The sequence below is a fragment of the Pipistrellus hanaki genome (assembly GCF_964339955.1).
Source record: "Pipistrellus hanaki genome assembly, chromosome: 8".
Classification (NCBI taxonomy): Eukaryota; Metazoa; Chordata; class Mammalia; order Chiroptera; family Vespertilionidae; genus Pipistrellus; species Pipistrellus hanaki.
The window spans coordinates 40,663,562-40,690,810 of NC_140510.1; the positions used below are offsets into that span (position 1 = coordinate 40,663,562).

General features: G+C 35.5%; 1 protein-coding gene across 2 annotated transcripts in view; it reads right to left on the reverse strand.

The window, feature by feature from the left end:
• SLC38A11 (solute carrier family 38 member 11) overlaps positions 1–26,451 on the reverse strand; it is a 45,962-nt gene extending 19,511 nt beyond the window's left edge. The window contains exons 1-7 of one of the 2 annotated variants that reach the window (XM_084891611.1): positions 26,285–26,451; positions 25,691–25,808; positions 23,921–23,995; positions 17,532–17,666; positions 16,595–16,660; positions 12,953–13,059; positions 10,144–10,223 (exon numbers count right to left, since the gene is read on the reverse strand). In XM_084891611.1, coding sequence (XP_084747737.1) covers positions 10,144–10,223; positions 12,953–13,059; positions 16,595–16,660; positions 17,532–17,666; positions 23,921–23,995; positions 25,691–25,808; positions 26,285–26,323 — 620 coding nt within the window. In that variant the 5' untranslated portion in view covers positions 26,324–26,451. The remainder of the gene's footprint in view (positions 1–10,143; positions 10,224–12,952; positions 13,060–16,594; positions 16,661–17,531; positions 17,667–23,920; positions 23,996–25,690; positions 25,809–26,284) is intronic. The other variant, XM_084891612.1, reaches the window with a different exon arrangement.
• Between the last annotated feature and the right edge of the window lie 798 nt (positions 26,452–27,249).

Consider the following 27,249-nt stretch of genomic DNA (forward strand, 5'->3'; position numbering starts at 1 on the left):
GCGGGGGGGAAATATGTGTTGAAATCTAGATTAAATGAAAAGATATTGAATATGGCTTTGCAATTGTTTATGAAATAGCCTGTGTTTGAGTTTTAGACAACCATTTCAAGAGAAAAAAAATGAAAAAGTGTCTTTTTATATTTTATCAGATTGCTGAAACCTTGATACCCAATGTGGGTGAGAAAATGAACATATAGATGGTTCTGACTTTAGACTTTGGTGCTGAAATAGAAAATGAATATCAAATGCAATCAAGAAAATATATAAGAAAAAAATCATGACAAAAAAGAGTTTTTCTAATAAATGCAAGGGTAGTTCAATAACTGAAGAACCTACTAATGTAATTCATCACATTAACAGATTAATCAAATTAAAAGCTAATACCATTGAAAAATATTTTAAATAGCCTACAAAATATTTTTTGATAAGCAAGATATTAATAAAATAGAACTTCCTTAACCTAATAGAAACATGACATATTTAGAAATGGGAAATTATCAATATTACAGTTAAAGATGGAAACTGGATAAGAATATTCATCATCATATCTTCCATAATACATGTGTTAATTGTAGGGGGAAAAAACAAGTATGTAAGAAGAGAAATACTGCATAATTCCACATATATTTCATCCCAAAAAAGGCAAAACTATGAAGACAGTAAAAAGATCAGTGGTTGCCAGGACTTGGAGTTTGGGGAAGGGATGACTAGGCAGAGTAAGAGAAATTTTAGGGCAGTGAAATACTCTGCATGATAATATAATGATGGACGCATGTCATTATACATTTGCCTAAACCCACAGAATGTACAATACCAAAAGTGAATTCTATTTAAATTATATACCTTCATTGATTCTGATATACTAATCTACATTCATCAATTGTAACCAATGTACCACTCTAGTAGGGGATGCTAAAATTGGGGGACCTTTATGGAAAAATCTCTATGCTTGCCTTTCAATTTTGCTGTGAATAAAAAAAACAAAAACACAAAGTCTTAAAAAAATCTGAACTGGTCATCTAGCTAAACATGGTTAAAAACAAAGCCAAAAGTAAGTGTTAATTCAAGAAATAAAACAGGTGTGCAAGAAGAGAGCTCTAACTTTAATTTTGAACATTGTGCTATGTATTTGCATATTATGATATGGAAGGAGAGAAATGATCATTTGAGAGAGCTAAATCCTCATTTACTATATGACAAGACAACAGTGAGAAACCAGAAATAGCAATTACAGCATGTTATGTAGAAGTAAAAAATGTAAATGCCAAATGATATATCTGAAATAGGAAAAGATTTGGTAGTAGGTCGCTTTGTTTCATTAAAAGCCATCTGTCATATTTGATTTTGTAGAAATATATGAATGTATTCTTTTGAGAAAAAAATAAAACCAAATGAAAGTAATATAGGGGGAAATCAGGACTCTTTAAAATGCCCCACAAAGCTTCAATTAGATCATGGCAACATAATGGAGGCTTAATGTAAGGTTAAATACTTCGAGTGTTTTAATATATTTTAATACTAACAAAAATAGAGGCTGGCTTATAGCAATTTGCAGCCTTGGTATGGCAGATACTTTCAAAAGAATAATTGCTTTCTTCTCTTACTCAAAAAAATCCAGTCATATACGTAGTTACATTTTTAAAAAAGCCTTTTTGTGTGGGAGTGGGGAGGTTTGGGAGAATTCTTCATTCTGCAAAATTATCTCAGCTTGTATTCTTGGATTCAGGCATTTCATCCTATTTTGAAAGACAAATTCCACTTTGACAGCAGTTGGGTGATGGTAATAAGGCAAAGCAATAGGAAGCAAGCCCTAACAAATGTGCCTTCAGTCTCCACAGACTTATGAAAACAAGCTTCAGGGGGACTGCTTCTGATCCCCAGAACAGAAGACTTCAGATCGAAAGATCAAACATCACACCTCTCTGTGGTACCTGCCCAGATTCCTTTCTGCTGCACACAGGCACCTTCCAAATCAGATGATCTCGGCAGGGTCTGCATTTTTGTTAAAAGAGCCTTACATATTAACCTCTTCAACCAGACACATCGGAGAGTTAAGTGCTCCAGCTGGCAGGCAAACAAAGGTTCCACGTTTCCTGTCAGGCCACCAGCTACTAATGACGGAGGCAGATCTGCCCACTTCCCCAGCTTGGGCTTGGCTGACAGCTCTCTGCCACTTCCTGCTCCCAGCTCACGTTTCTTCTGACTCTGTTCTCTGCATAATTGTGATTTATATGAACATTAAAGCTATTCAGGAAATTCTTCTTGAGAATAACTCTAAACATAAAAACTGATACTTAAAAACAACAACAACACACCTTTTACATAAAGCTAATCTTGAGTTAAAATGTACATAAGACATTATGCTGATTTTTTTTTTTTTTTTTTTGGCCAAAATATCTTCTTTTTTATATGAATCATATAGAAAGCTTGCACAGCTTGGCACCACAAATATCACGAATACTTCTTTTTTTCTCCTTTGGGACACTAGCCACTTTTGATTTTTTCTTTCTTCCTTCCTTCCTTCCTTCCTTCCTTCCTTCCTTCCTTCCTTCCTTCCTTCCTTCCTTCCTTCCTTCCTTCCTTTCTTTCTTTCTTTCTTTCTTTCTTTCTTTCTTTCTTTCTTTCCTACCTCTTTCTTCCTCTCTCTTTCTTCCTCCACTATTGGCTCTAATTTCTCTGTTAACTCTTTAAAAATTTGGTGTTAACTGTTTTTGTCAGTTTGGATTGAAAAAGCAGGGAGAGGATCGGAGAGGGCAGGATTTCACTTTTCATTTATATAATTTTTAAATTAAATTTATTTTTTAAATTGATGAGAGAGAGAGAGAGGTGAACATCGATTCAGTTCATTGTTCCACTCATTTATTCATTGGCTGCTCTTTGCATGTGGGCTGAGTGGGGATGGAATGCTCAACCTGGGCGCCTCAGGAACACTCTAAGCAGCTGAGCTATCCGGCCAGGGCCTCACTTCTTCATGTAATAAAAATGTGTTAGAATTATGAGTGTTGTTTTGATTCTCAGCTGTGTTTTTCACAGAACAGAATTACATGAAAATATTTCACACTAAAATAAATGTAATGCTGTTAATTATTTTCTATTAGGGTTCTCCTTGGGTTTACCTCTCTTCACCTGATACACTGTCTCTGTACAATCTTGTGCATAGCAGACTCTCCCTAAACTCCAGACTTGCCTTTCCAAAATGCTGTGTTACTTCTCCTTCTTCTTCCTCTCTCTGAACACCAGGTGTTCCTCAAAATAAAGATATTGAAATATTAAAAACTCATTATTTTCCCCCAGACTGTTTCCTCTCCTATCCTGGTTAATAACTTAGAAAAATCTGGGGGCCTTCCTCTACATTTCAATACACCAGCTCCTAACTCTATTAAGTAGTCTACTGAGGTGTGTTTGTCCACCCCAATAAGTTTTAAGAGTTCTGCAAAAAAGGATTATGCTTCATTGATCTTCCCAGTCCCAGTACCTGAAAAGTGTCTAAAGCAAGTAAGCATTTAGTAAATGCTAAATGACTGAACAGACTCTTCCATTTCCTCATTTTGGTGGTGAGCTCTGGACCATCTACCAGTCTGCTTGTCCAAACAGAAAACCTTGGCATCACCTGCCTCTTTACTTCCTCTTCCCTTGAATCACGTCTTTCTGCCCCCAATCTGTGCTCCCCTCTGCTGCAACATAAAAGCAAGAGAGTTTTTGAGGCCATTCTTAAGGGAGACACCTTTACTTTTATTTGAAAGTCCCCTAATCCATGGCAAAGTGTCTGTCCTCTCCACATCCCTGTCCTAATGTGATAATCTTGAAATGATTCTGTCATTATGTGCATCATTCCTCTGGGCCTCACACACTTCTGCCAACAACTGCTTCCGCCTCCTCCCACTCTCCTTTTTCATCCAATTAATGCCAGCACATTCTAAGCAGTAGAGCACATATTGCATTATCTTGAAATTCCATTAAATTAGTCTAAGGAGGTTACCTTCTATGTGCTTGTCCACCCCACCCGTCTGCCGGCCCAGCTTGTGTTAAGGACTCTTCCTCTGTTTCCATGGCGCTTTCCTATAATTCTATTAAGTATTTTATTCAGATTATCTTTCCAGTGTCTATTCTCCCCATCTACACACTATAGATGTATAAGGCCAGGGATTTTTTTTTTTTCTTCATCTTCACAGTACCAATTCCTAGAAGAGTAATTGCCATCAGCTGGACATTTAATAAATGCTTGCTGGCCAACAAAGCAAACAGGCTACTCTATTTTTGTTCTTTGATTTTAAATCTTTACCAGAGACCAGTATGTGTTCTAACTGGCAATAATAAACAAGTTGCCAACCTCACTAAGGAAGCCATTTATTAAAATATTAATGATGGGCCCTGGCCAGTGTTGTGAAGTGGTTAGAGCATCAGCCCATGCACCACAAGGTCTCAGGTTCGATTCCCAGTCAAGGGCACATTTTATTTGTTGCTTTATGTAGGCAAACTGGTAAAACTTACCAGTAGCTCTAACAGTGCTGCAGAACTTGGAGTCAAAGGATATTTTATAAAAATTTTCTAGTATGAAAATAACCTTGGGAAATTTTTCTTTGACAAGGGAATATTTTTGTATGAAATTTTTATTTCCCAAGATAATTTTTATTTTTTCATTATTTCAAAAATTTGATCAGTCAGTCCTCAAGTGAAATCAACTAAAATCAGGAAGAAAAACATAGAATTACTCACTTATCCAACTAATCAACAGTTCTTTGCTGAATTCTAATTCTTTGTTAGACACTGTGCTGAGTAATGGGGATTCGGTGTGAAATAAAACAAATGTGATCTCTGTTCTCATGGAGTTCACAATATGGTGAGAAATACATAAAATACACAACAAAACATACAAAAGATGAATAAAGATAATTTTTACAAATAGCATTATTTTATTCATATATATAAGTCCCTTCCAAATTTAACCAACCAAAGTATTCAAGTTCTGAACCTACTCCTGTCTACCACACTCTCAGATAATCCCATTTCAGAAAATAAATAGAGGGTACCATGCATGAACATGCAAATTCCCTTTACTAGTCTTCAGAATGAAACCATATTTACTCTCCATACTCTTACTGTTTCAACAAGAAGAAGTATCCCAATTCCTCTCCAAGGATTACTCTATATCGTAAATTCCAACTTTTCAAGATCTCCTGTCTTGATCTATAACCAGTTCAATATCTTCTATGGCAAAAAGATATTTTATTAGGGTTCTTACTCCCTCACACCACTGTTTTGTCATGTTATTTGCATTTATTTATGCTCTTCACACACAAATAAGAAGGAGGAGGGAGAGGATTTGCAAAATTTACTTTCCTATTATTTTGCTTTCATCTTAATTATTTCTCATTTGCTTCTACCCATATGATTTGATTGAATCTCTGGAAGGTTACCAGTAACTTCCTATCATCTGACATAGGAACCTGTGGTTTGCACCAGGCAGTATCTGCTCCTGGCATCATTGCCTTGATTTCCTTTAGGATCGTCCTTCCCTCACTCTGAGTACGTGTGATTTAGTTTGGTTGACCTTATCCTTAACATGGAGAGTAATCAAGTAATCTAAACATGAGCAACTCAAAGAGGCCATGATGATAGGGTTTGGGATTGTCACAGGTCCTCAGTAGGTCCAATCAGAACTGACACTGGAAGTAAAGTTGGAGATAATTTATAAAACAAATAACTTTTTTATATAGACTTGAACTTGAATGGATGTAGGCTGAGACTTCTGCTGTTATCTTGTCATGATAAAGAGAAAGCCTGTCAGAAACCAGAGATATAACAGGAAGTGAAGCCAAGAGATTACAAAAAAGGAGAGAAATTATGTCTGATTTCATTGGTTGAGCTCCTATATTCAACCAAACCTCATAACAGAATTACCCTTGAACTTTACAGTAATCTGAACAATCAATTCTATTTGCTTCATTCAGTTAGGGTTCTGTGGTTGTTGTCATTGGCAACAAAAAGAGCAGTAATGTATACATTATCAAAACATCCCATTTAACAAAACTAATTATTCCATTTTTTCAAGTATGCATTGTTCCTCTATCTTAACACATTTTTTTTCTGATCATTTCTTTTATTCCCTGTAGTTACTTCTTATGTCTAGGATTATATTGTAGAATTTCAGAATTAGAATGGATAAAAGGTAGTGGAACTAATATGTGTTGAGATCCTTGGGGAAAGAGTATTTTATGTGCATAAATATCTGGGGAAAGTGTAGCTGCATTTTTGCAATTATACTTGGAACACCAATCACACACACTGTTGTTTAAAATGCTGTAAAAGAGATGCCACCTGAAGAGAAAATAGCTGCAAATATGGACTGCATGCTATCATTTCTATATGAATATAAAGAATTGAATATTAACAAAGCACAGAATGAAGGTTTTCATAGCAATAATGTCTCTGATACTAGTTTGGGAAAGAATGGGAGGACTGTGCTATTACATTTTCATACTAGCCTGCTTTCTAGATAGCAATTAATTTGCTGCCTCAGTTTTTTAAAAAAAAAACAAAACACAAAAGGTTAGAAAATACAATAAACTGACCATTATTTCCATAAAGAACTGAAAGTCATTGGACTGTGAGCTATTTGAAATCATATAAAAAAGCAGAATTTATGGCCCTCTCAGTTATGAAAAAGGAAATTGAACTGTGTTTCATTTTAAAAACACAACCACTGAAAAGGTGTTTCCATAGTAACAAGGTCAATACCAGTAGCCGTTACAGACCTTCCTCCTTTCTGATAGTGGGTTTAAAGGTCTCTTTCAAATACCAATTTAAAAAAAAAACGTATGGAAAAAAAATAGTTTTTCTGATCATTCATCTTTAACCAAGAATGAGGAAAAACACACATTGGAGTACTGAATTTCTCATGTTTTATGGATTACAAGCATTTGTGGCTGTCATATTTTCAGAAAGAAGCCTGACTGGCCAGCTACTATGCCAATCCCTGAAGATGGGATTTGATTAGCCTGATTGTAAATCTGGACAAATAGAAGTTGTTTGCAGTAGTATTCAAACAGAAATAAAAGGCGGCACAGTATTGAGAAACACACTTCTTTAACATCTAAATATTGAAAGAGTTAAGTAAATAACCACTGTTATTAGAAAAATTTCAAAGGCTCAGATAAAATAAGACATCACCACTAGTGGAGGCCTAGAAAGATGCAGGCCTCATTTTGGAAATAAATAGTTCTGTGGCCATAAAGTCAATTCATTAAGGCCAACCAGGAAGTGGCTTCTCCTTTCTCTTCCTTTGTATTGAGAGATGCTGCCTTTATGATGACCATGTGTGAGATATTTTATTTCTATTTGTATTCAAAATAGTGTCTCACATAACATTTTGTATATAAAAGATCCTAAAAAAAGTTAGTGGAAAATGAATCATGAAAAATGATGACTAAAGAGTAACTAAAATAACAAAACCTCCAGTCTATTTTTAGAAATGATGCATCAGTTAAAAGTATACTCATAATTTTAATCTCTTTACCAAGGAGCTCTTGATCCTTGTTCACAGATTTATAACTGTTCAATAATGAATCCAGTCACCTGGTCCCTATGCAGATCCCTCAGAATCTTTGCAAGTAGAGACCTGACATCAGTATTTTGAAAAGCTGCTCAGCTCAGGTAATTCTAATGAGAAGCCAGAGTTGAAAAATCATTGTTTTAAATGGTTTTCCTGAAGGTCAATTAATAATAATTTATTTTCCATCAACATTTAAGAACTTGTTTTTCCCCCTCAATATTGTATCATGGTGCTATACTAAATCTCTGACCTTTTAGTATAACCTACTGGTTTATTCTCTAGAATCACTTTTCATAATAAAAACTTCAGTGAAAATAGTTGTCTTATACAACTGAAAAATTAAGCCAAAATTATTAATTGAATTCTGTGTTCAATATATTTCCTAGCTCTTTGTTGCTGTGCAATCAACTTTTGAAAATCAGAACTCAATACAGACCTACATAATAGATGCTAAGTAAATGTCAGTAGAATTTAATATATGCTTTGGGGTTTTTATGTTTTCCTTTCCTGGGCCTGTATTGCCTTTTACACCCTATCTATCTGGAAAAGTTCAGATTCATCCTTCAAAACATACAGATCATGTTTCTCTTCCTCCAGGAAGCCTTCCCTGATTCAGACAGACTTTTAAACACTCTCTTATGCAGCACTGCCACTACCCCTCATTTATGTTTCTGTTTAGCATTCCTACTATATTGTCATTTTTTTTTAATATATCCTTTCTCTATAACTGACTGTGAACAACTTGCAGCAGGTGCTGACTTATGCCTCCCTGCTCTTTTTCTCTCAGGGCACACCCCAAAATGGCCAGAAACAATAGGCACTCTGAGTTTACTATATGAAAGAGTATGTGGCCACATTGAAGTGAATCAGGTGCATTTCAAAAGCTCTATTGTATGTAGTAATGGACTAAACTGTCTCCCCTAACCATGTTCAAGAGCTGACCTCCAGTGAGATGGTATCTGGAGAGGGGTACTTTGGGAGATAATTAGGGTTAGATGAGGTCATGGGGTCTGGGCACTCTTGATGGGATCAGTGTTCTTATAAGAGGAGACACAAGACAGCTTGCTTTCTGACACATGAAGACACAGCAAGACCAGAAAGAGAATTCTCACCAAAATCTGACCACACTGGCAGCCTCCAGACTAGGGGTGTCGAACTCAATCAGAGAAGGAGCCAAAATCTAAAATCCAGCCTAAATTGCGGGCCGAATGGTTTACTGAACAGTCATAAACTGACAATGTCATAAACTGACAGCGGAGTGCAGTGATGACAGCGCGGTGCGGGCCACATTGCAAGGCCTGGCGGGCTGGATTTGGCCCGCGGGCCTTGTGTTTGACACATGTGCTCCAGACTATGAGAAAGTAAATGTCTGTTTTTAAGCTACCCACCTATAATATTTTGTTCCAGCAACCCAAGTTGACTAATACAATTATGAGCTGGGATTAAGTTGTTTGAAGAGAACATTAATATAAGCATCATAGATAATCACACATTTTCCCTTTTATGTAAGTCTTTAAAAAATGTTTGTTTTTTACAAAGGAAAGGCCATATCAAATGCAGTTAGACTAAATATTTCATATTTTCTTTCCAATAAATTTGAGGCTTCATTTGTGGCATTTACCTGATGCAGCATCGAGTAACAAATGAAGTGATTTTTGCATCAGAACAGTTAATCAATAGGAAAAAAGTAAGCTACCTTGGGGACCACTTGTTAATTGTAGCTATTCACCAGGTTTCCTTTTTCTCCCCTCTCTCACAGGTAACATTTTTTGAAGATCCAGCCTGTCATTATGTCTTAAATTAATTTCATTATGTCTTATTTGAGATAATAAAAATATTTAAGGGCTCATGGAAACTCCATAATGTATGATTTATTTATTCAATAAATACTTATTGTGCATTATGGGAATCTAATTTTGCATTTAAAGCCAATTTAGTTAGTTTTATTCCAGCATTCTCTTGAGACTATGGAGATGAACTACTTAGTCCTTATCTGGTGAATCTATTCTATAACCAAATAATAAAAACTGTGCAGTTTAGATCAGCAGTACTCACACTTTGAATTTCATGGATGAATAAATAAAATTTGGGAAACTGATACCAAGTTGACAGCTATTAGCATTAAAAACAAATATCATTATCATTTTTCACTATTAGTTCACAAATGACAAAGCATGTTAACAAAAAATAATTGAATATAATCTTAGTAGAGAGTAAAGGGTGGCTTTCAATGTGACTACATTTTGTTTAACAGCCAAAAGCATAAAAAATATTCTTCCTCTCATTTCAATCTTTGATTGATGAAATTTGTTAAGAACAAAATCTATCTGAGGTATTTATAGAAATTTCTATCATCTACCACTTTTCCTCCTAGACCCTATTTCTCATCATTCTTATCAGCTATGCAGAGTCCAAGGTAAACATGCATGCCTACCTACATGTCATTATTTTCTCTAATTTTTGCAAACAATAAAGAAAGAAAAATGATGCTTCTGGTGCCACTATTACTTTACATTTCAGAATTTACGCCAAATAAATACCTATATGAAGGTCATAAATCAAAGACCAATCAATATAGCAACAAAACTTACATGTGTGGACCCAATGAAATTACCCTGGTCATTACAATTCCAATAATCACGATTGTTAAAACTGTGGAAATAAGTGAGATCTGCAAAAGAAAGTGTAATGATACCATTAGTTGCTTCATAGAGCAGTGCTGCATTAATATTTAAAAATGTAATACCCAATTATTTAGTCAGATTCACTGACCTCTTTTCCCTTGGATTGTCAAATAAAAAAATGACAACAGCCAGCACAACAATAGCCATCTGGTGTGAATGAATCAATATGCCTATTTCTTTTGTCATATCAACAAAAAAAAAAGGTATATATATATATATATATATATATATATATATATATATATATATATATATATATATATATTGGTGTGCCACAAAATTTTAATAGTTTATGTGTTGACAGGAGATTAAAAAGTTTGAAAAGCGCTGGTAGAGGGATTATTTTATTGAAAATATTAGGTGTTCCTCTCTTTACTTGAGTAAATATATGCCAAGTTTCAAATACAATAATTTAGTAGTTTATGCTTATAGATTGGGTTGATAATTTCAAGTATATAACTTTTTATCATATCATAGTCTGTTTTTTCTTTTCCACTTAAATAGGAGAGCAAGTATCATATATGACTGTTGTAATCTTGCAAGATGGCTTTACAAGATTTTAGTGGCTTCCTGTGTAGAATATGAAACAGATGATTTTCTTTTATGAAAGTGAAAATATCTTTATTTTTCTTCAGGCCCTATGTGAGTGTTGACTTATGCTTTTTCTGTCTATAGTTGCTCCTCTGCTTGTCTTTATCTTACCCACCAACCCAACAATCCCCTCTCACATTTTTGGGTTGTTTTTAATGTTTCCTTTTTGTTCTCTAGCGTTAGTTGTTTGCCTTTGTGGTCTTGCCATTTTGTCTGTATTTCTAAGTCTTCTTTGCTTCTTCCTTTCTCTTTGGTCTCCATTTCAACAGGTTAAAATATAAACTGATATGTGTAGGTATGTGTTCTACACACTCATTACATTAGATCTATGTTTAATCTCTTACTCTTTAATGGATAAACACATTTTAGACTTTTTTCTCTGATAAGATAAATATAATACAAACTTCATTTTATTTCATTTAATGGTTGTTAACCTTGTTTCCTGTGTTGCTACTTTTTAACTAGAAGGAAAATTCTATTATGAGCCCTCTGATCTACTGAGGAACAGAAATATTACAATAAGTAACGTTCCCAAGGTAACACAGCAAGAAAGTGGCAAAGGAGAAACTCAAATGCAAGTATCCTGACTCCAGATCATGGCTCCTAACTACCCTGCTTTACTCATTAGGAAATTTGTTTAGATATTTCTATATGACACTTTGAAGGGGCATTTAGGGGAAAATGTTCAGGTAATAATATGATAGAGTATTAGCAGCCTTCTGTTCATGAACTCCTTGTCTTCTGCTCTGTGATGGCAACATTTATGTTCACATTGAACATGTGAATGGAAAATAGTGCAGCCATTTCAGATATTTCACCATAAAAAGCCCCATTTGAAATACTCTTGTTTATCTCCAGATGACTGTTAGGGAAGACAGGTAGAATAGTCAGAATACTCTGGAAGATCATTTCCATTCTCAAATCTGCCTGAAAAGTAGGACATCTTAATTGTAGACACACATCAAACATCACAGTAAAAAGTAAAATTCAATCAGCTGTTGGATTTCTAAAAACAGAATGCAAAAATATAAGTATAATTATTTTTTAAAATGTTTCATTGGAATGCTTGGCATAATGTAAATACAGCATCAATAATAGTTTGGATAAAATACAAACATCCTTGTTAGTAAGGAAATAAAATATAACCAGATAAAGGCTACTCTATGTTGATGAGCATATGCAGAAAATTGAATAATTATGTGATTGGTCTCATTAGAAAGAAATCAGCATTTGTCTTTAGCAATGCAAATCATAAATGTTTATTAGATTCTCAACAATTCATGAATCAACACATTGACATGCAATAGATGAAAAATAGGCAAAACAGATATTGTAATTTATAAACAAAAATTTAAGTCAATAAAGTGATTCCTCCCTATTTCTAAATTTAGTTTACTTTTTTTGTTTGTTTGTTTTATAGAGAGGAAGGGAGAGGGATAGAAAGTAAGAAACATCGATGAGAAAAACATCAATCAGCTGCCTTCTGCACACCTCTTACTGGGGTACCAAGGTACATGCAACCAAGGTACATGCCCCTGATGGGAATGGAACCTGGGACACTTCAGTCCACAGGCTGACTCTCTATCCACTGAGCAAAACTAGCCAGGGCTAAATTTAGTTTACTTTTTAATTAACTTACTGTCTATAAAAACAATAAAACATTTTTTGAAACTTAAACTCGGTTTAAGTATAGTTCTTTATGTTTTCTAAATGTAAAGGGGTATTGCCTGACATCAGTTAGAGTATCTACTTACTAAAGAAAAAGGGCCTGACCAGCATGGCTCAAGAGTTGAACATCAACCTATGAACCAGGAAGTCACAGTTTGATTCCCAGTCAGGGCACCTGCCTCATTGCTGGCTTGATCAATAAAAATATATTCTTTAAAAAAAGAAAAGAAAAAGAAAGGGCATATTTAGTTCACACTTTTCAACTATTTAACCTCCCATTCCCAAAAGTAAGCTAAGGATCCAACCATAGTTTACTCTATCACAATTATAATTAAACTAAAAGAAACCAAAGATAAATACTGTAAATAAGAACTTAGCCATACAGACAGCAGTTGCACAAAATTAATGCAAATTAGGAAGTACATTTCTATGCCAACTTAAAATGTAAAAATTTTACCTTTCCAAGCTTTGCTATGTCTCGGTACAAGGACAAAGGCAGAATAAAGACAATCGTGGAAAGCACAATAATGAAGTGGCGACCAATAAACAAGTCTTCGGGAGCAACTAAAACACAAATTTTATAAAGTGTTTATAGGTATAAGCAACATAGCAGTGACACAGTGAATACTGAATTATCAAATGACTTTAATATTAAATAATATCTAAAAGACAAAGTTTTGAGAACAATTACATTTCATAAAAACATGTAAAACTAGAAATAAAACATGAAAATATAAATACAGAATAACTTAAGGATAAACCTACAGTTCAAATAATGTTAAAATATTTTATATTTAAATATTTTAATAGCCTCCTGGTCAGTTTCCTTGTTTCTACCTTTTATTGTCTCCTTAGAGTAAAGTGTAGTCTTAACCTGGAAACTACAGGAATCCTTTCCAAAAGCAAAAAACATTATGTCACTCCTTGTCCAAAACCCTCTAATGGCCAAACTGTTCATTCAGAAAGTAAGCTACACAGAGACAAGGCATGTTCTGAGCTTTTTTGATTTTTAATTCTCAAAGATATGTATATATCGATGTTTTTAGTGAGAGAGACAGACAGACAGAGACTGACAGAGACACTGAAGTGAGAAACATTGATCAGTTGCCTCCCATATGTATCTGGACCAGGGATTGAACCCAGAATCTAGGTACAGGCCCTGACTGGGTATTGAACCAAGGGACAATGCTCCAACTAACTGACCCACCCAGCCAGAGCTATTCGGAGGCTTTAACAAATATTTTTCTGTATTTCAAAGAAACTTCAACAGTAAAACTTTAACAAAGTTTCAGAAATAATTATTAAGATAAAAATATTCACTATATATTTTTTCCTTTTGTTGAAAAAGAAGTATTTTCCTTGAAGGAAAATAAAGAGAAGCAACTTGAATAGAAAAGTAAGTCATAGGGAAGCTGCTGAAACCTATTGTAGTATACAATGTCTTAGATGTGAGAGAGAGAGAGAAAGAGAGAGAGAGAGAGAGAGAGAGAGAGAGAGAGGAGTGTGTGTGTGTGTGTGTGTGTGTGTGTGTGTGTGTATGTCTACTGTCAAATACCCCCAAAATTGTAAACATAAATATAAACATACAGGGATTTATATATATTTTAAAGCTGTGCTAATCACAGTACTGTATCTGCTTCAGGAGCTCTACATCTATTCCAATGAAAAAGCCATTGTTTTAATTTTTTAGCTCATATTGAATTCCTTCAGAGATCATGTAGTTATATTTTTAAAAATATTCTTAGTAGTACCAAGTCTTTGTGTTTTTAATTCTGTGAAGTTTAAAGTCTATAAAAGCCAAATCTGTCAAATAAGTGGTTGTGATTTTGAAAAAATAAAAAAAGAAGCTATTAGTCTGAAAAGTAGAACTAATTTTCTTACATGGCTAATTAACTAAAAGAAAGTTCCAAAATAGGAATTTAAACACACATACAAATGAAATAATTAATCATGAGTGCTTAACTCAGTCATAGCTAATAATCATAATAAAGTTGTGAATTAAAAACAATAAAAGTTTAAGTAGCCAAACTCCTGAATGTAAATATTTACATATTTCTGGTGAACATAATTTGAATTAAATTATCTGATTATCTGTTACTATTTACCCCTTCAAACCGCTCCCCCTATGATATATTTAGTAGAAAATATATTTCCTTTATTGGGAAAATTCTAAAGCCTAGAAAATCACTAAAACAGACTGCTACGAACAGCCTGGAGAAGCTTAGTAGCAGGCTCTCTAGCCATGTAAAGGACATTTTTCACTAATAATCCAATGATGAGATCTATACCTATCTTTTAACAAAAATTTACCCAAATATTCATTCTAAGTGTTTTAACAATAGTAGGGAGTACTGGACATCGTAATATTTCAAAAATTTCAAAATCAAAGACATACTACTTCTTACATCAATGTTTCTTATTACTTTGACTTATATCATGATCCAAGAATTTAGTTATCTGAAAAAGGTATAAGCAATTGTCCACTTGTCAGTCTAAGACACTGGTGATCTATTTCAGGAGAAAAAAAACACTAAAGATTTTATCTAATGCTAAAAAAAACTTTGGCATCATATTAATCTTTACAAATAATCATACATTACAAAATAACATTCAATGATGTAAGGAAACTGTGATAATAAAAGTGTGCTCTTTGCTATGTAACCTATGTTTTAAAAGTAATTTTTAATGTTTTATAAAATTAATATCCAGGAATGGGTTTCAAAGGGAACTTTAGCCTTGTGTATGATGTTTTATTTATTTACTTTTTTAAAATGTTTTTTTGATTTCAGAGAGGAACAGAGAGGGGGAGAGAGATAGAAACATCAATGATGAGAGGGAATTATTGATTGGCTGCCTCCTGCATGCCCCCTACTGGGAATCAAACCCACAACCCAGGCATATATAATTGATCAGAATCAAACCCTGGCCCTTCAGTCCGCAAGCCAATGCTCTATCCACCGAAACAAACCAGCTAGAGCTAGGTTTTGTTTTCTAGGTCTTTTAGAATGAGTGTTTCAAGCACTAAGAGGACAGGCGTTATTGTTATTGTACTACAATAGCTATAGATTTAGTTAACAATATATGGGGATTATGTGGCTTGGATGAGAAGCTCTTCAAAGCACAAAGACTCTGAATTATGCAAATAGCCATAATAGAATGAAAGGTTGAACAGGGAGGGGGCTGTGTCCTGTGGCAAGAAGGTCTGCTTGAGAATATTCATAGCTGCTTTTTCATAATCACCCCAAACTGGAAACAACCCAAATGTACCTCAACTATGTGACAGATAAACTGTTATTCATTCATACAATGAAATACTCCCAAGCATTTTTTTTAAAGAGCAAACTACTATATCCCAAAATTCATGGCTGAAATTCAAATGCACTATGCTAAGTGAAAGAAGGTGGACTCAAAAGACTACATACTATATGATGGCATTGGTTTGGGCTTCTGGGAAAAACAAAACTAGACAGAGAAATCAGATTCCAGTGTTTGCCAGGGGCTGGAGATGAGGGAGGGTTTGACTAAAAGGAGAAATAAGGAAAATTTGGACATTATGGAATTTTTCTGTATTTTCATTGTGGCTGTTGCTATATGACTACATGCATTTGTCAAAACTTACAAGACTATCCAATAAAAGGGTTTATTTTACTATATTAAGTTACATATTAATAGAAGTCATTTGGGGAAAGATTGCTTGCTTATCTAAGAAATGATGTAGTAAAAATAGCACATGAGAAAATATTACTAGCAGATGGTGATATATACCATAAGATATTTCAAATATACATATTCTAAATATAGTAATAATATGTATTATCATAATATTTACTATTAATTATAATACATATTACTGTTAATTACTACTATTATGCTAGTTTAATAGTGATAATATTACTGAGTACAGCAATAATAGTAATAACATTTTTAAACAGCTAAATAAGAATTAACCTATATGTAAAAGTAGATTAATACTTTAGGATCAGAATGGATCATAAATAGTGCCAAATATTTGAGGTCATCCAGCTCTTGAACTTGCAAATACTTTACTTATAAATTATTATGAACTACATTAACTATATGCAATAAATATATTACTTACCTCCTGGGATTCTTTGGAAAACTTTGCTCAAAGTGTCTCCAGTTATTACGTTGTAACTTATCATGGCTAAATACATAATTAAAATAATACAGTCACCAACAATCTTCATATTGAATAGTTTGAAAATAATCAGTTACTACTTCACAAGTATTGGTATAATCTTACTACTTTCAAATATAAACTTTGACTACCAATATGTACAACTTTAAAATAACTAGACAATAGATTTATGGAAGATTATCAGTTTGTATTAAAAATATTTTCACTTAAGCATTTTTGAATAATGGTGATTGATAGTCATTTAAAATGTGACTTACTTGTCATTAAAATTCAGTTTCCAAATTGTTTTTAAGGAACACATGTATTTCTCAAAGTGAGTATTAATAACAGAAAGTTCTAAAGGCTCCAAAATATCTCATCATTTAAAAAGTAAGGTTTTTGAGAAATATGTTCTTAGCCTTTGGTGGAGACATAAGAAACTAATGGTTTAAACAATATCTTGTGTATTACTATTGCAATTTGGCCATTGTTGAATGTTAACATTTTACTTATTTAAGAAGTGCTAGGTGACATCTTCACCATTATGGTACATGGCTTCCACTAATCCTTAGTTTTTTAAAAATTGTATTTCTGCCTTAGAAGAAATCTATTGTTTCTCTCACTCACTTTGAATCCCAGATCATTCTATTTTTCACCAAGCTACGGAAGCACAAGCATTAACCTAATGAAAATCCCTCTCATTTCATGTCATTGAAATACTCAGAAAACCACCCAAAAGGACTAGGAAATAAGTAGAAACAGCTAAAAAAGTAAATACTTAATTTAGAATATATCTCAACAACTGGTACTCTTTAATGACTAAGCAATAACTATTAAAACTATTTTATTCAAAATGGAAGTATGTTTATGCAAATAAGCATCTTCACATTCACCTTACCTATAAAAGGATACAAAAACTGTAGAACAGAGAGGAGGAAATATCCTGGAAAGCCAAAGGTTTTATTGACCAAAGACTGGTAAGTGTCTGTTCCAGAGAGAGCCCCTCCTTTTATCAACAAAACAAGGGAAAAGTCTATGGAGAAAATAACAAACAAATGTCAGATTATATTTAATACAAAGGTTTTTCATGTATTTGACTTAAATAAAAAGGGGATTTAAAAAAATTAATTTAATGTTACAGTAAAGTAGAATAGCAAAATTTACTTTCTTTTCATTATATATTACTTTTCATGAAATGGTTTTGTTTCCAGTTATATATATATATATTTCAATCAAGATACCAGTATACTTAACAGATCCATGCAATGAATTGGACAGAAGAAGGTGTACAAACTAGAGTCAAGCATCAGTTTTTCATTTTAGTTCCTAATTAACCAATGCAAAGACTATCAGGATGTGGCTCAACCATCTATGCAATGGAATGTAGATAATCAAATATTTCATAGGCATTCAAGTCTGAAGGCTGAGAATGAAAAATGTTGTGGTGCATACATAAAAAATAGATTTATGAGATTCAGATCATTTGTTTTTAAAGTACAACTAGTAACTATTTTATAGTTATTATGGTTGAGAGCACTCTAAAATTTTTTTTGAAATTTACAATTTAAGTTTCAATTTTAGAGTTGAAATAGAAGGTATAAATATATAAATATTATATAATTAAAAGTTAATCCCCCCTCCCTCCCCCCCCCCATTTAACTCAATGAATCTAGTGAATGCCATTTAACCTAGTGAACAACAATACAATGTATTTGGTACATAGCTCTGTACATGGTGTGATTATCGCTCTTTTCTCTTACTCATGTTTCTACCACAGGTGATTTCTTTTTGTCCTTTAAGTAACTTGGAAATGCATTAAAAGACAAAGATGAAAATGCCAATAATTATAGTATGATTTCCATCTTGAGTCCCTCCCTCACATCACTGAAACTTCTTTCAAGTTCTTCAATAAGCTCCAAGTTGATGAATCCAGTTGACACACCCTAAATCTTTATCTCATTTGTTCTTTCAGTAACATTTTTTTCCTGTTTACCATTTCCCTCTTTTTCAATCATCCCCCTTTGGCTTTTGTGACTTCTTTTTCTTGAGTTTCCTCCTGCTTTTTTTTTTTTTTGCCATTTACTATATACTCCGTTTTCCACCAGTTTTCTTTTATCCAGAATTCTTAAGACTTATTTCTCATAATACAAAGTGTCTTACTGTGATCTTATTCATGTCCATGGTTTCAATTTCCCATAGATGTTAGTAACCCTCAAATTTGTATCTCTAGCCCAGAATCCAAAACTCCAGATTTCTACATCTAGCTGCCTAATAAATACTTTACATTGGCGATCTCATAGACATTTCAGTTTTAAAATATCCAAATTCTAATTTATATATTTGTTTTCAAACCTGCTTCTTCATCCATATTTCTCCAATCCCTGAATAGTATCAACAGAAATTTGAGAATTGCCTAGACTTCTCATTATCCACCATCTTTTGTATTCCTTTGGTCACCAAGTCTATTACTGCATCATAAATTATTCAACTGTATATCCTCATTTCTAATATTTAGCCTGCTTTATTTTAGCCTGGTATATGAAAAGGGCTTAGACCTTTATCATATACCATCTGGATTACTATAATAACCTTCAAATAGTTTTCTCATCCACCAATCTCTCTCCCTACCAAAACAATTTTTACATCTGCTAAGACATTCTTAATATTCCCCTCTCAAATGGGTCTTAACAATATCATAAATCTGATCATGTTTTTTGCTCAAAATACTCCAGGGGATCCTTTAATAAATCTGAATAAAAAACAACTTCTTTTTATGATGCATAAAAATTATGTATTAACTGTGTGACCTTGAGTGGGTGAAAGACTTGACTTTTCTGAGTTACTACTATTTTACAACCACAAAAATGTTAGCAAATACTTACACAATATTTCCTTAGGCCTTTTTCTAAACTTATATTAACTTATTTACTATTTATAACAGTCCTAGGTAGTTGCCATTATTATCCCCACTTAATAAATGAGAAAAATGAGGTACAGAAGGTTAAGTAAATTGCCAAACTTCACAGAGTTAGCAATGGAACAGTCAGGATTCAGGGCCTGATAGTTTGGCCCAGGATCCATGTACATAATCAAAGCCTCAACTCTGTTGCATGTAACTGTAGACCTTGAGCAAGTCATTTTAATCCATTAAAGTTTCAATTTCCTCCTCCTTAGAAGCAGAACATTAATACTTCTTGGAGTCAGAAGGATTAAGTATAGTGGAGGCTTCATGCTCAGCATCTGGCCAGTCCTCAGGAAATGGTAATGATGAGGAGCCACTCATGAGAGCTTTCATAAACACCTCTGCAGACTTCTACCAGCATCTTTTTCTACTTAAAAACATCAGCCCTAAACTTCAACTAGACTGAATATTCACACAGTCTCTTTTGCATTTCCACATTCCCATCTGTTTAGAGTAATTGTCCATTTTCTTTGCTCACTAATATATTTTCAAAAACACTTAGTAGATATATCTCCTGCTCCCCAAAACATGCTTGCTGTGTTGAATCCCAATGTCACTATCATCGTGTACATATTTTTATTATGGTACCAGAGGCCCAGTGCACAACATTTGTGCTTGGGGGAGAGTCCCTCAGCCCAGCCTGCACCATCTCCAATCTGGGACCCCCTCAAGGGATGCCTGACTGCAGTTGGACAATCCAGGACTACTGGTTCCCAACTGCTTCCCTGCCTGCCTGCCTGCCTGATTGCTCCTAACTGCTTCTGCCTGCCAGCCTGATCACCCCCTAAACACTCCCCTGCTAGTCTGATTGACGCCTAATTGCTCCCCTGCCAGCCCGATTGCCGCTAACTGCCCTCCCCTGCCAGCCTGGTCACCCCTTACTATCCTCCCCTGCCATCTTGGTTGCCCCTAACTGCCCTCCCCTGTAGGCCTGGGTCCCTCCAAACTGCCCTACCCTAGAGGCCTGGTTGCCCTCAACTGCCCTCCTCTGCAAGCCCGGTCACCCTAACTGCTATCCCCTGCAGGCCTGATTGCCCCCAATTGCCCTCCCTTGCAGGCCTGGTCCTTCCCAACTGCCCTCCCCTGCTGGCCTGATCGCCCACAACTGCCCTCCCCTGCTAGCCATCTTGTGGTGGCCATCTTGTGTCTACATGGGAGTGGCCATCTTGTGTGTTCGAGTGATGGTCAATGTCCTTATTAACCTTTTATTAGATAGGATTTTTTAATGAAGTATTGTAACTATGTATTTTTGTCTGCCTGAGACACTACATATTGAACTTCATACAGGCAGGGATAATGCTCTTCATTGCTAAATGGCAGCAGTGTCAGTAAATATTAAATCAATCAATGATTAATATATAATATGGTTCAAATTTAACTTGACAATGTCCTAATAAATATATTTTAAAATATTCTGCAAGCACAAAGGGCATAGCAATTAATTCTAATTTCTTTGTTTAAAACTAGGAAAAGCTTCACAGAAGAGTTGAGTAGTGCCTTAAAGGTTGAACAGGATTTTACCAGGTAGAGAAAAAGAAAAGAATGTCAAGCAGGGGGGACTATCCATGGGAAGGTGGTGTGAAAGCATATTCTCTACGTGAGGAATGATATATGCAGAATAGCTAAAACATAAGGTCCACACGTGACAGTGTTGGTGACAGTGTAACAGAGAGGTTAGAATGGTTGGAGATGAGACTGAAAACTCATACTGTGACTACACTATGAAGGAATTTGAATGCAATACTACTTTGTTCCTGTTGTCATTATGGAATCTTGGAATGCTTTGATTTGAGGAGTAACAGTTATCGGATCAAGGTTTTATAAAGTTAACTTGAAGCAACATGGAGGAGTTTCAGAAAGCGGACAGTTGCTAAAGGCAGTATAACAGCAACTTATCGGCCAAAGAAGATAATCAATGAAAACCCGAGTGACAGAGAGGAATAACCAATTTCACGGTGTTGTAAACTTTGGTAAAGAACTGTATGCTTGGAATGAGAATGTTGAGTTTCATAAAAGTTCCAAGGGTATTGCTTAAAGTTAACAATTTGGTAAAAATTTAGTCAATAATAAATATAAATGATTATCTGCTTGTAAAATATAAGCTATAAATATATTATCTTAAGCCTTTTAGAAATCTCAAATATCAATCACTATAACATTTTGATCTCACTTTAAATATATTATATGCAAATTTTAGTTAATCCACGAATGAGTCTATGTTATTCAACATGAAAATTTTCTTTTAAGTTTGGACAATTAAAGTTATTTTACTCTAATCAATAAATAACAAAATTTTGGGGCAATTTAAAATAAAACAATTGCAAATAGTTGTAATTCTTTTTTTGTGTCTCAACATTTCACAAACATGCAAACAGAACTTTGAAAAACTCCCTTTTGAATTGGTCATATTTCATTAAAGGCCTTAAAAAGAAAAAAAAAGTAGTAGAGACAAATTATTGTGTAATTACAGTGTCAATTTAAAGAAAAAATTAAAGAAAAGTGTAATATTATACCCTTTTTATAAATTTTGCTCTTAAAAGTCTAATTAAAAAACAAAATTAATCATAATCTCTAAAATTTTTGCTTTTGTGTGTTATCCTTTTTTTATCAAAATAATATAAAAATTTTTACCACATAGCTAAATTATGAGTCACCTAATATATGATTTTACAAAGGACAGCTCACAATGACTGCTGTAGATATATATATAGCATCAGTTGAGAAAGTTATTCACAGCTTGCTTTATTTGTATATAATATGATTTAGCTTTAGTAAACTGTTCATTCTCCTTAAGTATTTAGTTCTTAGTTGATCTATATATTTTAATTTATGTAATATGTATAAATATTTACAGTGCACTTAAATAAACCATGGTTATTATGTCTGGGTGAAAATTAATTATTTATTACTGCTGAAGCAGGAAATCAGAAACGCTAAGGGTAAATCCTTAAATGGGATTTTATTTATTTATTTTTTGGTGTGATAAATGCTTGTATGAATAGAATGCAATTTTTAAACTCCAGCAACTCTGAATGTTATGGATTCCATTACTAAGTTAAAAATTAAGCTACACATTCAGAACCATAGAAGCTAAAAGCAGCTCAGGTTTTGGGTGGTGAGGAGAAGGCAGGAGGAAGGAGCCCAGTGCCTTCACAGCCTAGACCATGGTGTCTACTTCATGCTTTATTCTCTTTCTCAGCCTGAGAAAATCAGTAGTTACAAACTGGGCTTGGAAGCCTGAGAGTTTGTGGGAGATAATATCTTGGCAGGGTCTCCAGAGCAGAGCTGAGCTAGAGATTCTTGGTCAATTGAGGGTGTGCTCCCAGGAGAAGGTCAGTGAGAGGATAGGGCAGGGTGAAAGTCAGCAAAGCTGAGGTCCCAGGTGGAGACTAGCTATGCTCTGGAGCTGCAAGGGCACCACACATCGGTTCCTTCCTGGAGGCAAGTTCCTATATCACCGGTCAGTCATTGGCTGGAGGCTGTGGGCACATGGCAGCTGGGGGCCGCAACCTCATAAAGGAAGGTGGTGCCACTGAGGCTCAGGCCAACTCTGGAGAAGGGAACTCTGAGGTGTTTTGCACATCAGGGTGGCTACGCAGAGTGGCTGCCATAGCAGCAACCACAGCAGATGGTTTCTGTGATTGCTGCCTCTTTCACAGTGATTCTGAGGTAGAGGAGAGACCCCGTATTTGTCATGATGTGAGTTGATGGTATGACAAGACAGAGAGGACAGCAGGAAGAGGAGCTGATCATGAATGTATAGTCTGCACTTAAGGGGGGAGTGGCCAGACATGGGCGTGAAGGAACATGGTCCATGAAAAGGGGGAAGCAGAAGAGAAGTCGTAAAAAGCACCCTGTTGCTGCACTTAGGAACAGGGGTCGGTGGGGAGCCTGAGCAGGCGTGGGGAAGGTGGGAAAGCCAGGGCTTTCAGTTCCACCTGCACAGATGTAGCTGGAAAAGGCCGCTCATTCCTGTGCGCCTGCCCATGGTCACTGTGGGAAAGGAAGCCCTGATGAGTCCACTTTCAGCACAGAGCTGACTTAGCTTTAATCAGCCTGTAAGATGACTTTCCCACCTACCACTTGCTGCAAAAAATGAAAGGCACATGAAAAGGATTTAGGCTTGGTAATATATAATGCTTTTCTAATCTGTCCAGAGGATTAGCAAGAAAAGTAAATCTCCTCAGACATAATGTCTAAATTCTTTAGGATTCTTTGATCCAGTAAAGTCAATTACAGGGTGTGTGTGTGTGTGTGTGTGTGTGTGTGTGTGTGTAAGTTGTGCACTTTAAGTTGCAGGAACTAGCAATTATATAGTATTTTACCTGTAATATATGAAACCCAGAACAAAAGCAATATTCCTAGAGGAAAGCCAGCTTGCTTCATTGAATATGGCAACCCTGAAAAAAAACACAAAATGCCCCATCCATCATATTAATAAAACATATAGACATACAGAAGTTTTCTCCAAATCCTGTATATAATAGGCTAAGTAAATGGACATAGTTATATGACACAATTATAAACAATGCATATGCTACTACATTCAAACAGTAATACATGAAGGCTTATTTCAGAATAAAATGTTTTAAATTAAGGACATGTCAAGAGAGCAAATTTATAAGTGATGAAATAAGAATAAGAAAGAAGCCAATGAAAAATAGATGTCAGTTCACACAAATAATGTTCAGAGCGAAGGGATCATATGACCTAGGATATGGAGAGTAAAGACACAAAGCTTTCTTCATGTGCCACCTGGGCAGACAGAGAGGATAAAAAGAGCACAGAAGGGTGATGGAATATGAGTAGTCAAAATGGGCAACCATGTAAGAAAAGGAGAGAAAAATGAGAAGGCCAAACTATTTTTAATAAAGCTGAAGGGTGCAATATGAAATATTTCATTATGGATTGTTTGGGAAATGAACAAATAAAGTACAAGTAAAATATATTCAAAATATTTCCACCCCGAAAGTTTACTTTCTGAAGTATTTTTTTTCTTTTAAAAAGCCTGCTGAACAAATTAAGAGGGGTTTTACATGTTGCTGACATGGATCAGCATAAATTAGTCACATCAGGAATTAAGTCTGGAATTCTGCCACGCAGGGTTGCCCACTCATCCGTGGCACATAGAGGCAACATTTCAAACACGTCTTTCACCCTGTGTGTTACTACTCTGCTTCAGCTTCCTCCACTTGATGTACCATTTGAAAATAAAATTATCTATATAGTAAACCAATATATAGATAAAATTAAAAAATTAACTTATGAAGGGTAACTATTCAGTGATAACTGTGATTAAAATGTCAAAACTTTACTGGGAAAAAGAATATTCTCAACAAATAGTGCAGGGTTCAATTTTGTCCCAACTTTTTCTTAAATAGGATATTTTCAAATAACAAAAATAAAAGCAAGTAAGAAAAAAATAACTACCTTTTTTAATGTAATGCCATGAACTTAATTTTGCCATAACTTTCCCCTTGCCACAGATTGAGAAAATATGAGCTGATCATTCCTTTCAGTTATGATTTGGCTCTTTTGTTTAAAAAATCATACTATTTAACATTGACATAATTCACAAGTTTGTGCTTTAAATTTAACACTCTATAGATGGGTAAGGAAATATTGTCTGGATTTAATTTTTCACAAGATTGTTATGTTTTCACATTAAATGTTTGTACCTCCAATATTTCCAAATATTGAGGTCTTACACCTCAAGAAGGTCATAGAAAGGTGATTCAAGTAACGGTGGACACTTCAGGAAGAGGGACAAAGTAAATTAGGTAGCATTATCAATAGCCAGGCAGCCTAAGGAAAATTTTCAGCATCCCTCATATGAGTCTAACCTAACCCACGTGGAGGATGCGCTCAAACGTAGAAAGAGTGTAGGTCACCACTCAACCTTCAGGGAAAGGGGGACTTAGGTAATGCCCATTGTTCCACTGGAAAAAATGGAAGACTTTTATGAAAGAAAATTACCAACTTATCATTTAAGATCTTTCCTTTAAAAACTTTAATAAACACCAGTAACATAATAAGAGTCTTAAACTTGGCCTTTTCACTTACATTTAAAAAGACAACCACAAAGCAGCACTTACCTATTATACCGGATCCTATAATGGAGTTGACAACATTAAAAACAGCAGCAGACTGACGGCCAGTTTTCCCTCTGTGCTTATGTTCAGAAACAAGGGTTTCTTTGTCGGCTGGATCGCTCTGTTTACACATATATAAAATGGCCAATAATATGTAAAATCAAACAAACATTGACTGGTTCAAAAGACAGAAACGCGTCAGACACGTATGCAATGTAGGAGACTTAACAATATCAGTAAGGATGATAAGTAACATCCATCCTGATGAGAAAATAATGATGAAGCTAATAAAAATGTCCCGATGACAGCTTCACCAAGTTCAAGGACTGCTACACGGGACCTCAGAGTCAAGGATCCGTTAGGGAGCCAACGATGTGATTTTGTGAAATTAAAGGGGTTACATTAAAAATGCCTTCGAAGAAAAAGAAAAGAAAACAAAACAAAAAACAAGTCAAATCAAGGCCAAACTTTTTTCTCCTGGAGAACTTTCTCGGTGGTGCTAACGCAGGACCCAGTGCAGGTAAGCTGCCCTCTGCTGCAGGTGAATGGATCTTTGGGGGACTTGGCTTCAGAACCTGCCCCGGCCTCCAGCGTTACCTGTGGCGGGATGATGGGCTGCTGCTCCTGGTAGCCCATGGCAGCAGCCGGGTCCTTAGCAGGTGGAAGGTTAGTGGTCCTGGGAACCCCACTCTCGCCACATCTGCCTCCTCTGAGACCTCTCGCATCCGGGGTCCCACGCGGCGGGAAACCTCCGCCAGGCCAGCTGTTCCTGGTCCTCTGGCCCCTCCCCCGCCCCTCCCGCCGCCCAGGCTGCAGCCCGCAGCTCCCCCAGCTGGCTCAGCCCCGAGGTGATTGCCCCAGGGACTTGCGCAGTTCAATGCACCTTCCTCCTCCTGCAGAGAAGCCACCAGATGTTTTTGACCTGGACAGCTCCTCCCTCTCCCACTCCAACTCCAGCTTCAGCTGCAAAGTGTAGTTTGTTCTGCCCACGGCCCCTGTCCAGATTGTACAGTTACGATGGCCTCGTCTTAGTCCATCCCCAAGTGAGCTGCTCCCGGGCTGGCCTGATGCCCAGGTAAGCACGCAGCAGCACCCGCTCCCCCAGTATCTTTTCTATTACCTCCTCCTCCCTATATCACCTCTGCGGCAAATAGGACGGATGAAAAGGCAGGCTTTTTAATTTAAGTGGAAAACAAACAACTTTCCTAGAGTTTTAGCGAACTCGATTACCGACCGTGCTTTGGTCAAATATTTCCTGTGACTTTTCAGGGAAGGAGGCTTGAAGAGGGGAAAGGAATATGGATTGATGACATTCAAGGAGTGAGTTTTAAAGGGGGTAGTTTGTAAGGTGATGGGAAAAGGAAGACACCTGAGCTAGAAAAAACAAACAAGCACACAAACAAACAAACTTAAATGTCCATTTATTCATGATGAGGAAAAGGCCCAGCAAATATCCAATCACACAGAGGATGCACAGAGAGCAGTATCAGGGACAATAAGAGTGGTAATGTCACATGAGTCCTTATCGAACAATTAAGGAGGTTCTTCTTCATAGACTTTTA